We start from the raw sequence: 13,585 nt of genomic DNA, 5'->3' as shown, positions 1-13,585 counted from the left end.
TCTCATTTTAATTCAGCTGTCAAAATTTTGATTGTACTAATGAGGAAAAGTAGTAGCATCCATGTTCTCAGTTAAGCCCATGCCCAGAGGATTTGCTGCATACAATAATAATAAGAGCTTGTTTCAAAAAATAGAAGTTTTTCTTTCTTTCTTTCTTTCTTTACAAAGATTAGACCCTTCCATTTATGTTTATTTGGCTATAGCTTTTCTTATTTTATCCTCAAAAGACAATAGAGCGCCCCTGAAGGAACTCCTAATTCCAGGGGCAAGTTATAGATTTTGCTCCCATTTAAGGAATAGCAAAGTGGGGAGACAGTGAGCTGCAATGAGTTTTCTAGTAGTATGTCAGGAGCTGAGATTGAACACTCAAATTTTGCCATTCTTAGTAGGGTGGAACTTGCTCACAAAATACACTTGATGCTCCTGTTTTATTTCTTCATACAATGATTCTAAGAAACTGCAGGAGAAAATGGTAGAAGAGATGCTGCACATGAGGAAATATAGCAATTTTAACATTACTAATCAAGTCACACTCTTCCAAAGTCCAGAATTTCATGAGGTTAGCATCCCAGCTATTCTTTTTGTATCAATTTTTAATCTATGAAAAGGTGCAAAAAGCAGGGAGTTTTCCTAAGTATTGATTGAAGTACTAGCTGAAGTCATAAGAATGTCTTTTACTGAACCAATAGTAGTCATGCTTCTGGAAGTTTTGCGTATTTCAATTAAAAAGAACAAAATTTTTGTATCTAGACTATGTAATTCAAAGTGGATTGCATACGTTGCTTTTTTTTAAAAAAAAAAAAAACACACACCTATTTTCATACTCTGTAGAGGAATCCATACAGTGGCTTTTAGCTGTATCTATTTATGCTCTTAGTTGTCATGAGTTACTAGGTTCAGGTTGCTTCACTCCTTCAATGGCAAATCTGTCATAAATTTGTAAGTGGTTTAGCAGGAGGTATTCCCCCCTGCTCTGCATCAGTACAAACCTGCATCCCTGGCATGGTGCAGTGGAGACTGTTCCAAGAGGGCCTCCGAGGCCTTGTCTCAAAATAAATGTCAGTCATAATGTGGAAGGAATGCTTTTACCTTTTCCCCGAAGCGCTGCTGCAAGGACCGCTTCCCCTCTCTCCCGGACGAGGCAGCAGACATGCAAAAGCAAGCTCCTGTGCAGAGCAGAGCTTCAGAAAATACTGAATATATCACTGAGACTGTGGAGTCAAAAACGCTTTTAACTAATTGCTGAGCTCTCCTGGCCCGTATTAGGCATACAACGTGCGCTTCTCTAACAGTGGCTTAGACCGGCTTCTCGGACAGCAAGTGTCCGGTACCCGTGCGAAGGCCCCAGCTGAGCTCCCCGCGGGCCGTCCCAGAGGACCGCGTGCTCTCGGCTTAGTAGATTGCAGCGGCTGCCGTTTCCTTTCCAATGCAATGTCGTAACGTAGGCTGTGGTTTCTCGTCCCGTTCATGGGTCTCATGGCCCTGCTGCCTTAGGTTTCTAACATTAATGCTGTGCAGGTGGCAGCATAGCATAGCCGCTTCTTTCAGTCTCCACCCTAGCAAGCACTGGCATTTGCCATCCAAATCTTGGAACACATGAAAGTGAAGACAAAACAGATGCTTTGTACAGTTCAAAAGCAAGTCACTATTTTAGTTTGTTCAAGGCAGGCAGTAACCTAGGCAAACTAATAAATGCATGCATGTATTCTGTATCTTTTCTGCCTTGCTGTTACTGCATGTTCTCTGGAATGATACCAAACTGCACTAAGGAGTGCAGGATAAGTCTTCTGCTTATCGTTTCTCCCCCAAGATGTGGGTAAGTTTAATGTGATCTTCCTCTGTCCCTGCTCAGGGATGTATGTGAAACAGCCATGAAGTTAACATCAGTCAGAATTCATGCACTGTGCATGGGCTGGTTCCCCCAATACACACTGAGCAATTGCACTTTGTAGTGCTTAAGGATCTCTCTTTTGGGGGGTAAAATAGAATAGAAATAACTTGAAAATCGTAACATCAAAAAGTTATAGGTGTTTTGTGTGTTTTGTCTTATTTAAAATATTTTTAGCTTAGATATCCCAGTCAGGAAAAAAGTCTGTTATAACAGCTATTATTTTAAAATGTGCTCTTTATAGTCTCATATTCATATATATATGATATATGATGCCAAACAGCTGCTAGTAAAATAGCTGCCAGTTTCTTCTGGGGAAATACAAAGTTTATATTTCAAAGTATTAAATGAAACAAACTTTTCATTAATAAGAAATACATATGGAGAAATCCCCTGTCTATCCAGCATTTACTAATAGTATTCAAACTAATAAACTGTTTCCAGTATTTAGAACTTCTTAACTTGCTGGAAGATTTATCTTCAGACTAAAAGCCTGCACTTTGTCATGTGAAATGCTTTTATGTGAAGCAGCAAACTATTCATGGCTAATTTAGTTTTATTCTTACCATCTTACTTCTGGAAAGTTCTTTCTCATTTTATCATTAGATAGTAATTAGTATTCAAGGGAAATTGGTCTTAATATATTAAAATTGGTTTAGTGCCTTTAGACCTGTACCAAAGCCAATGTCTTATTGGAAAATGTAATTGGGGACTCTGTGTATGTAATTAATTGAATTACAATTAAGAACTTTCATTAAACAATATACTAGTACATTAAAGTAATAAAGGGACATTTTTGCAATGCAGTTAACTTTATATTTTGTTGTTTTATTCAGGAAATACAGGCTCAGGTTCTTGAATATCTATTTTCTTAAATATTTTAAGAAACCATACTATGTATGATATTTCTGTATTACCTTTGATATTGTTAATGTGTCTTTTTTATATGTCCCCAAATGCTTACAGAAGTCCCTTTTCGATAAGCTTCCTTGCTTTAGCTTTGTAGCTTATTTTCAGACTCTTGCTTCTCATGCCTCTTGTTTCTGTACTGTTTTGTCTCTTTCGACATCTGAAAATCAGGATCTGCTATTAGGAGAGTTGACTGAGTTACAAATGCAGCTCTCTCTTTCACAGTAGTTTGAGTATATGAACAAAGATACTACCTCTATACTGAACCTGGTTTAAAAAACAAACAAACAAAAAAGAGTAAAGAGCTTCAGTTGTTGCTTCCAGACTGAGAAATATGTGAATTTTCCGGATGACCATCAAACCTAGAGACTGAAAATGGGTTCCATAACTGTAACTTCTAACACACCGTAGTGCTTCACCATGGTGAGGTGGCTCGCTTAAAGTGTAGAACTGCGTGGCCCTTGAAATAATTGCTGCTTTTTCTTCAGCCCCTGCAGGCAGGCGACACCACTCAGCCTTTTTTTAAAGTAGCAAGCTGTGTTTTCACTTTTTGTGTGGTTGTGCTACACAAGCAAATTAAGCAAAGAGATGAAGAACAATTTAACTCTGACATAACTGGCGTTAGGAAGGGGACAGGAGAGATGATATGAATCAGATAGATAAACAGAAAGGACGTGTGGCTGCGCAGAATACACGCTTCTGTATAGGATCCTCTCCTTCCAGCACCATCTACTGTTGTGGTTTGGCTTGAGTTTTAGACTTCTAAAAACATAATATCTGTGAGAACAACTTCACCCTTACAGCGTATACTGGTTTTATGTAGGAGATGGAGTGCTGCTCTGCCCCTGCCGGCTGCAACCATGGGGCTCAAGATCTCGAACCTTAATTCTGGCTCTGCGCACGTGCATCCATCCCGCCTTCGGAGCACTGGCACCAACACGGCAGCGCCCCGGATGCTAGAAAATGCAGCGCCTCCTCGCTGAGCTGAGTCCCACGTTACCTGGCTTCCCTGACCCAGGAGTGCGCGCGGAGCCACGCGCTTCCTCTCGTCCGTTCTTTTCCGGCTCAGCTCTGGGAGTTTTCTACCCCGCTTCTCCAAAAATAGCAATCCTATTTTGGGCTGAGGATGGAAATGCCTCCCTCGTGGAAGTCCTTTGCTCTTTGTGCAGATTCTCATCTCCCTCAGTGCCCTGCCTCTCCCACATATGGCATCAACCTCTTTCCCTTTTTATTTTCCTTTCACAAAGTAAATCTTCTCTAATTAGATAGACTCTAAGGGAAAAATACAGAGGTTATTGCAAACTTTGTATCCGTGACCTCTGCAAGCTGTTATTTGAAAGAGCTTGTTTCTGGGGCTGGGATCCGTTCTGCAGGCGCCAGCACGGTCTCTCTGCCTTCAGAGCAGCCTAGCTGGATGGGCTCTTGGGCTGAATAATAGACTGGAGCAGCCACTTTACTTGATTGTCTTCCCAAGCAGAAGCTTTTACATTCAAAAGCCACATTGTGATCTCCATTACAAACACCCTGACAGGCCTGTAAATATTTGACAGGTTTATTCACAGCTGCTTGCATGTGGAAAATATTTTTATGATTTTTCCTCCAATCAACTCTTGGAGATGGCTCTTTTCTCCATTGTTGAATTCCTTCAGTCTCATAGACATTTGCGCAGAGCTGCAGGGGTAAGAGCAATATGCCAAGTTCTGCAGTCAGGTTTTTCCCTGCAGGGCATTTCTCTCTGTTGTTACTGATATTACTGCTATTATCCAATGCACCCTCAGGGGTCTGAGTGTCTTGCCATCTTCAGACAGATGATCTGTTTTGATGGTGGAGTTCCTGGCTGTTCTCCCAAGAGCAGCAACTGCAGAAATTCTGTAAACCTGAATCCATTCACAAAGCTTCATAAAACAAAATCAGCAGAGGTGGTGTGATATACAGAGGGTCTGAAATGCTTCCAATGCAAAATCCCACTGTTCAGCTTGCTTCAGCTCCAGTAGTTAGTACTTGCACCATTTAAACACTGACAAGATATTCACATTTTATGTTACAGTGACAGCTTTTTCCCCTGGATATGAGCTGGCAGGCTGCTAATTTTCTTTCTAATACTTTTAATTTGGGGATATGGAATCTGAGATGGTTCAGCTTTGTAATAGGCTTGTAAAGTAGATATTTAGTGTGCCCACTTTGCAGGTAAATAAGCGCAGACAGTGAGGTTAGGGCTTGTTCAAGGCCAGGCGGTGGGGCTGGGAACACAAAGGCAGTACCCGGCAGAGCTTCACTGCCAGCCTTACTCCTTATGAAGTGCTTTAGGAACATTGTACAAGAGCTGCAGGGATGAGGTTAATACGCTGCTGTTCTTTGTGCTACTTCTGAATTTCTTGTTGCTGCAGGTCAGCTGGTTGGTGCTGACGCTTCATATGTGACGCTGTACTTGAGCAGCAGCTGTAGAAGGGACTGGGCATAGGAAGGAGAGCCAAGAGCCTCTTTATCCACCGTTAAAACGCAGCCGTTCCTTCTCTGGGAGAAGACAGCGAGCGGTTAGCAATGCACAGTAGTGTTGGGAGCCGCTTAGCAAAGGCGGTGTTTCGTTAGGGATAATATTAATTACCTCCTTGCACTCAGCAGGAGCGTGGCCGGGCCACCGGGGTCCACGCTGCTACGCCTGCGTCCGCCGTGACCCGTTTCTGCGTTACACGGGCTCGCGGTGACCGGCACTGGGTTTTGCGTGGTGGTTTTCTCCGCTATTTTTTTTTTGTCTGTCGAAGGCGATTCCTTCACGTCTGTCGCTCGCCAGCTTGCGCTTGCTCCCGGGGCCGCCCGGGCCACCGCGGTCCTGTTTGCCTTCCTGCGCCTCCGTGCCGCTGCGTTCCCAGGCGCGGTTAAGTGCACCAAAAGTTTGACATATCTCAGTGTACCTCCGAAGTACTGCAGCATGAGTGTTTGACATGATACATTATGATAATCCATAGTATAGAGACATTAACACAGGGGTCTTTGACAAAATACATTGTAATGTCTCTGAAGGAGCCATTACAATTTATCTTGTCATTCTGGAGCATAGAGTGGTTACAACGTTAAGATGGCTCTGCATAAATTCAGGTGGAGGCTGTTTCATTTGATTTTGGATTTTTTTTTTCCCAAGTCAAATGGCACAGTGCAATTTGTGGCTTAACCCTTCCCCGTCCCCGCTTCCCAAAAGAAATGTTTCCATCCTTCCATCGGGAAGCTATGCGACGGGAGGCCGGCAGCGTGCATGTGTGTCACGCGGTCCCTTATGGATGGGGTGGGGAGCTGGTGTGCCCAGGGTCTGTGCAATGTGGATCTTCACTCTGTGCTCTGAACATGTGTTTTTACTCATTTAACAGCAAATACTAACCCTGCTTTTAGCGCAGATGTGAATGATCTTTATCACAAGCAGGGAAATTTGTTCCTGAATTAGGAAATAGAAAAGGGAATGCTTTCAGCAAACAGGAAAAATACTCAGTGTTTTGGGATTTTCTTCCTCTCCTAAGTTTATCCTGCTTATGGCCACTACCCTGACAGTTTGATGTGCTGAAGCCAGTGGGATGTAGTGCTGAAACTTTAAATCATCCCGTTAAAAGGAAGGCTGCTTCTGAACCAACAGTGTGTATTTGACCCAAGTGCCAGGTTTCCTTCCCCTGGGAGCTATTGCCGTTCCTGGCAAACGGTCCCATGGTCGGCAGGATCCACATATGGGAACTCACCGTTGCTCCACCGTGAGCTGAAATCCCCAAATGGGAGATGAATTTACATCACCGGAGAGTAAAAGGTCAGTGCAGGAACCATTAGAGTGTTGAGGCAGCTCCAGCTACATAAGTCTTGAATAAAATTAATACAGAAAATTTGACAAGTTCTTAGCCAGCTATACTGTAGCTTTAAGACTTATACTAAAATTCTACCATCTTGTCTGCCCATTATTAAAATTGCAGCAAAATATAAAGTTTTCATTAATCTCCTGCAGCAAATTTAGGACTCTGAACTGGCAGTTGATTCAGCTTTTAGGACCACATTAGCAGGGGTATTAAACAAAATGTGTCATTCTTCAATATCTTCTGTAAGAAGCTAGATCAGTTTTCAGCCATATTTATACCACTTTCTCTAACAGCATCTGAATGATCATTGAGAGCTGAGATGCTTTATTAGCAGCTGGCATAGAAATTACTCTGTGCAAAATTATATATTGCATTGTAGTAATGTTTAAATTGGTGTTAATCCAATGTCATAAAATGTAAAAAAATCTTTAAAGTGTGTTATATTTTTTCGGTAATTGGCATTTTGGCTTAATGAGATGTTACCTTTTATAAAGCTAGTACCTGCTGTAGTATTGAGAATACTAATCAGTAAATAAAGTGCGTGTTCTTTGCCACGGGCCTGAGATTACAAGGAGAAAGGTATTGCTAAAGTTTTAATAAGATGACAGTGTTCAGTTAAATCCCCCATAGGGGGACATGTTGAAACACAGGAAAACTGTACTAATGCAGCCATCCAAAGTGGGAGCGGAAGGTGCTGCGGTCCCTGGGGGCAGCGCTGGTGGAAGGCAACAGGCGCCTCGGCCAGGGGCCCTCTGCTTGCTCAGCCTGGCCGCCGGGCTGGCAAACTGCGTGCAGCCGCGGCCCTCCGGGACGCCAGCTCCACGCTGGGGGCCCCCAGCCCACCGATGTCTCGTGTCGCGTCAGAGCCTGTCGTTGGCATGTTGCTTAGCTCTCCGTGCAGGACGCAAATTTATATCAAAATGTCTTGTAAAGATTTAATGATTTTGGTTTCGGAAGGAACATGATAATTTCATTCTCCCAGACCCATGGACCCTGAGTGTTTTGTTCTTTCTTAAACAAATTAGCAAACAGTCCTCATGGTTTATGTCTAAAATCTTACTGCAAGCTACAGTTGCAAGCACCATAACCATACTCATATGCTAGCTTAATTGTATGCCTTATTTGAAACCTGTTGTTAATTATTGTTGGGTTGTTTTGCAGGTTCAAGAGGAGAAGAGATCTCAGAGGAGGACCCTCAAATCGATATAGCTACTGTTCAGGATATGCTTAGTAGCCACCATTACAAGTCCTTCAAAGTCAGCATGATCCATAGGCTTCGATTCACCACTGATGTTCAGTTAGGTAAATCAATCCATACTGTAACACTTAGGAGACTGGAACAGTTCAGACCTTTGGGCGTCTCCAGTAGCTAGCTGTCCGTCACAGGCATTTTTAAAGCAGTCATCATCCTGTTGGTCTGTTTTACAGTGGAGCACGTCACTTAGGGCTGCTAGCGTTTCAACAGTTAAAAAGATTGCTTTCAGTTGAAAATGTTTGAGTATTATCCACAATCAGCTAGCATGCATTTCTTCTGCAAGAAGGCCATTACTTAATGACCCCATCTCTTTTTTCTTTAATCTGGGCTTCCTAATGGAAAGCTTCTTGCCAACTGTTTTGTTATTTTTAAATGAGGCTGTGCGCAATTAGGAAGGATGAGGTTTCTCCTTTTCTGAGGCTGAAAGATTGTCATGACCCAGTAGAATTTTGAGGTGGAACAAAAAATAACTAGCGTTCTCTAAAGGTTTTATATTGTCCCTATTAGCTTTCTGAATGCTTTTGAAAACCTGAAGGCCAAAGGATGACAGAATCTTGAATTATAAAAGCCCCATTACTGTTTTAAAATGATTGAATGGCTTTTTATCTTTGTGTTAAAATTGTAAAAATTTGATTAATGATGCATTGGTAAGTGACCTGTGACATTCCTGCAAATACCTTCCATAAAGAAATGTTACAGCAGTAAAATATTAAGGGCTGAAATGTTTACAAAATATGTTTATTCTGTAGAATTCAGCAGAATTGTTAAGCTATAGCACTTTCTGTGTTATTGTCACCTCACTCTTCCCATTGTTCCATCCTTAAGCGCATATAAAAGTATATGTCTCTAAAGTTTGTACATAGGAGGCTTTTTTTTGTTTATTTTGAACTGTCTTGTTAAGGAAGGATTTATATGCTGGTGTTGAAGCAGGACAGCGTTAGGCATGTTTTCTGCTTTTGAGCAAACTATCTGGGTGTGATAGTTTGCTTCCAGTGAAGTTTGACTCACTGTATCTGGAAACTGTCAGAAATAAGAGCTTGAAAAGGTCATGACAGATCGCTAAAGATAAATGGTTAAGGGAGAATAGCTGTTAAACGAAACAAATGGCTTAACTTGTTTAGTAGTGAAGGAGCTGACCCTGTCCACTAGTGTAAGGACCATAAAATCTCCCTTTTATAACACCCTACAAAAATGTGTATTTTTGATGGCAGTACAGTGACAATGTGATCTTTATATTCTAATTATTTTTTACAAATCAAAGAACCCCCAGTGAGGTATTCAAGGTCTGGGCAAACGGACAGCATCAAAAGCGCTAAATAGTCATAAGAATTGTGTGTTGGTGTTTTTTCCCTGGAATTTTTTTATGATACTAAAGAAGCAATGCTGTTAAAAATAAGCATTGAGGTGCTAGTGGGATTAGTGCTGCTGAGTGTTAAATGTGTTAATCTTCTGCGAGTGACAGACCGCTCCATAGAATCGGAAATGTAAAAAATCATGTCTAATATTTTTTCATGCTTATCAGTAGCTATGGCTTGGGAGACGGTGTGTGTCAGTTTAACGATGGTCAGCCACAAAGACTTCTCTTTGTACCGTTTTTATCTGTCATTAGTTTTATGTAACAGCAGTAGCAAAGTGACAGTTTTGGTGGAAGACCGAGGGCGCTGAGAAGCTGAAATCATCAGATTGCTCCCTTATTGGCAGTATTGATCACCTTGGTAGCAGTGCTGGAACATGTCTGCCATCCAGCTAGCTGAAAAACACGGGACTATGCAGCGGTTTCACTGAAAACATCCGTGTGGCTTTTGGGGGCAGTCCCAGTTTCACAGGTTTAACGAGAAGGATGTTTAAATATGACAGAACCCAGAAGCAGGGGAGAAAAAAAGTTTGCATAATTTATTTGCATTCTGTCCAGTTGGCTGATACATTGTTAATACCTAAGAATATTATTTATTTAATCTGAATCGGTTCTGTCCTGGGTTCTATTTCAGTTGTGCAGAACAGGTAACAGTGACGTCAGCTACGTTTGGGAACTACTGTTTGCATATTGGTACCTTTTGAAACATTTTAGCTGTTTGAGGCCTCATAATTGAGTTTGAGGTCAGGTGTACTAAAAATTTTGGAGTGAGCTCGGTCTTCTCTACACTGGTGCATAGTTCTTGATAGTAAAAGGAGTTATGCAGATAACGGGGATAAGTGACCACCCTTTGAGTGATGGTTTTTATTACAGCTGAAAGCTTTAGCCATAGCAGTTTCAGGGTCTGGGGTTTTATGTTTAGCTCACGTCACACTGTAATGCACATATAGTATTATTGTCAACATTTCTACCCAGGTTCAGCCACATTGTGAAGGAATAAGACGTATTTGCTTATGTACCACATTATCAAAATTAAAGGAAGCATATAGTCTTGGAAAATTACTGCTGGCAAGTATTTTGGAAAAAAGCGGGGGGGGGCAGTTGCAGAAGCAACAAAGGAAGCAAGAACAGAGCAGTATTACTGGACTGCAATATCAATGACACTTCTTTTGATAAAATGAATGAATTAAAAAAAATAGTAGGGGAAGCCTTTTTACCTGATTTTTTTTTTTTTAGAATGACTAATTTGTGCTATGATACAGAGCCTCTAAAAGCCATATATATAATACTGTTCTGATTTTAGGTTTAAACACATACAGATTGTGAGAACAATAACACAAAAAAGACAACGTTCTTTGTCAGTGTGCTCTTTGGATGTGTGTGAGCTTAAGCTAGTGATGTCGAGATAAAGAAATAATGGATGAAGTATACAGCAACAATTTGCAGATAAAAATAATAGAAGTTAAAGTGTATTTTACATGATAAAAAAAAGATGAAAGAGGAGGAAGTCTGTTACATCTGAGATGGTTACAAAATCCATGCTTGGTGAAGTAGCCTCTGCTGAAAAGATTGATGCAATGGGGAGTGACCTTGGCTTGGAGCAGGAGCTGGTGATGTATGTATGAGCATCTCTCTGCTAAATGGACCCAGATTTGTAGCACTAATATACATGGAAGCCCAGAACCAAACTCAGGATGGCAATAAATCAACAGCCACTTTGGGTGTCATTTCTGGTTTATATTCCACTATTGTTCTATCACTTTAATTCATGTCACTATCATCTGTTCATCTGGAACAGTTTTATATAATTTTCCAGTGGAGTTACCTGACAAATCCTATCAAATTAACAAGGTACATTAACAATATTGACTGACTGTGAATTCTGAAGTTGTAGGACCATACAATGAACATTTTAAAAGGATATTTCCAGGGGTGAATTTTTTTAAGGAAGGAATGGGGGAAAGGATTATTTACACACAAAGGATTTGCACATTTATTTTTAGAACTTGTCTTGACTTTTTCCAATAAGAAAATAAGAACTTGTGTCATTGACTTCATATTTTCCTTAAGCTGCAGGAAATGCCATTTTGAATAATTAACCATTACAGTGAAATAACAAAGCCCATTTTAAATAATCTGTGTAAAATTAAATTGCAAAACAAAATGGGCTCCAGATACCCCATCAGCCTGCTCATATTACCTAGTTCTAGTAGTCGTAGTATTAATTGGACTCTTGATACAGTGCTTAATTGAAATGTGATATCTCTGATGTGACGTATGTTTAATGACAAAGTGCATTGTTGGATTAATAGAAAAGGAGGGGGGGAATTACTCTAACCTATCTTACAATAGCCAGGGTTAAAATGAAGGTTACCTTGCGGTGAGCGGGCAGGACTGCAGCAAGACGCCTGCCGTATGCGTCTACTCGCTATCTGCCTGCTTTGGTTTCAGAGCGCGTCAAGTACAAGTGAAAGGGCTTTGCGAATCCCACAGCCGGGACCAGACCTCAGGAACACTGGGTTAATTCTGGAGGGCTTGGGGAAGGTGTTATGAGTGTGGCATTTTGTTTTTCTTTCGCCACATCTCTTAAAAGTTTATTATCAGCTCCTGTAAGTTTTCTTGTGCTTTGGACAAAGCAAGCATAACGTATTCCGAAGCATCATAGCCAAAATCCTCAAGAGGGAGAAGGTTATCTCAGATGGCTTCCCAGAGATGCAAGAGTTACATGGTGTTTAAATACTTTTTTCCTCTGTTGCTTCCTTTTTTACTTTATCATGAGCTTCGCCTATAACTCATGACTTAAAAATGTAATTATTTTTAAGGCTCCACGCATCTCAGTATAAAAAGCACGCTGAGAAGTTTGTTCAGTCATGTCAACAGATACTAAACAATGATCTTCTGTTCCTGAGCGCAGCATAGCAAGGCTTTCGCTTTGTAATGCTGTGATAAAGACGGCTATAAATTACATTGTGTATCCCAGGGTAGAGTCCTGTTAACTGCAAACTTTCAGCCTGCTTCTGCAGAGTCCCAGATCAATGGAAAGGCTGTTCTTTCACAAGTGCAAGAATAACATTTGGAGTGATGATATAGTGAGCGTTTTCTGCTCTCACTCACAAAAGGTCTAGTGTAGGATTCGGCGTGCTAAAGTAGGCTGCGTATCCAGGTCAGCCTGCACACAGCAGCAGCGGAGCCCGAGCCATCTGGGGAAGTCCGCGTTCGGAAATGGGGCCTGGAGCCCGTGCCAGGAGCTACACAGATCCTCAGCTTGCTTTCAAAGCAGCCTCATTAGAGCTGGCTTGGAAAAGCCAGCAGTGTAAAAATGCGCAGGATCTCTGGGACTGGGCGTCTTTGCGAGTGTCTGGTTAACACAAAGAGTGTTAATATAATACTACAAATGTGTGTTGTCTTCTCATATAATATATGTAGTACATACTGCTGCGTGGCAGATAGAATAGTGACGACTGTGTGATAGTGTCTATTATATAATAGTGACGACTGAAAAAAGTAGCAGTATCTTTATATACATCTTGCAGTTCATTTAGCTGCTGCTTCCAGAACAGCTCTGTATGTGTTGGGAAGAATATTTTTTGTGATATTTCTTTTTCGTTGGTATCCTTTTTTCCCCAGTAAGGTAGGAGAATAAAATGCAGATGATCAATGCAGTTTGATAATCATTTGCTTTTGGTTTCAAAAGCTTGTGTTCTTTCAAAAAACCCAAAAGGGCAATATACTTTCATCCTATTTAAGATTTATAAAGTGTGTCAAATGGCTGATATGAAATCGCTTACACAGATCACTATTGTGGCTTTCTATTCTTTCTCATCTCAGGTATTTCCGGAGACAAGGTAGAGATAGACCCTGTTACTAATCAGAAGGCCAGCACTAAGTTTTGGATTAAGCAGAAACCCATTTCAATCGATTCTGAACTCCTCTGTGCCTGTGACCTTGCGGAAGAAAAAAGCCCAAGTGAGTAGTCCTTTTTATTTATGTTCTCTCTTCTCTCCCCCTCTGTATGTGCTAGATGCCCAAAGAATTATTGCTACCATGTCCTTTTCTTTCTATAGGTGTATTTTATTCATTATAGGATGTTTTTAATCTGACTTGATTCTATTATATAGAACATTATGTATACAGATACCCATTTTATGAGTGTCCTTTTAATGCTGCTTACAGCTAATTGCATCATTAAGAGCGTTTCCTGCCCACTGTCAGTAACTGCTAATAGTGTCATACCAAAAAAACGCTGGTTTTGCCTATCTAGTCTAGCCCCATAGCACGATAGTCAAAATTACGCTTTCTCTTGAACTTCCTAACATCCCAAATGAATTTTAACAGTTGTATTCCTGGAC

The 13,585-nt window shown here is 41.0% G+C and overlaps 1 protein-coding gene across 5 annotated transcripts in view; it reads left to right on the top strand.

Moving 5' to 3' along the window:
- The window catches only part of MAPKAP1 (mitogen-activated protein kinase associated protein 1), a 115,066-nt gene that overhangs the window by 86,550 nt on the left and 14,931 nt on the right, over nt 1-13,585 (top strand). For 4 of the 5 annotated variants that reach the window (XR_003257641.1, XM_026090592.1, XM_026090582.1 and 1 more), the window contains 2 exons: nt 7,789-7,929; nt 13,065-13,202. Coding sequence is in view for 4 of the 5 variants with exons in the window: in XM_026090592.1 (XP_025946377.1) it covers nt 7,789-7,929; nt 13,065-13,202 (279 nt within the window). In the remaining variant the exon portion in view is untranslated. The other variant, XM_026090605.1, reaches the window with a different exon arrangement.

The sequence above is a fragment of the Apteryx rowi genome, unplaced genomic scaffold (genome assembly GCF_003343035.1).
Source record: "Apteryx rowi isolate R43461 unplaced genomic scaffold, aptRow1 scaffold_120, whole genome shotgun sequence".
Taxonomy (NCBI): Eukaryota; Metazoa; Chordata; class Aves; order Apterygiformes; family Apterygidae; genus Apteryx; species Apteryx rowi.
This window is presented reverse-complemented; position numbering and strand designations above follow the sequence as displayed.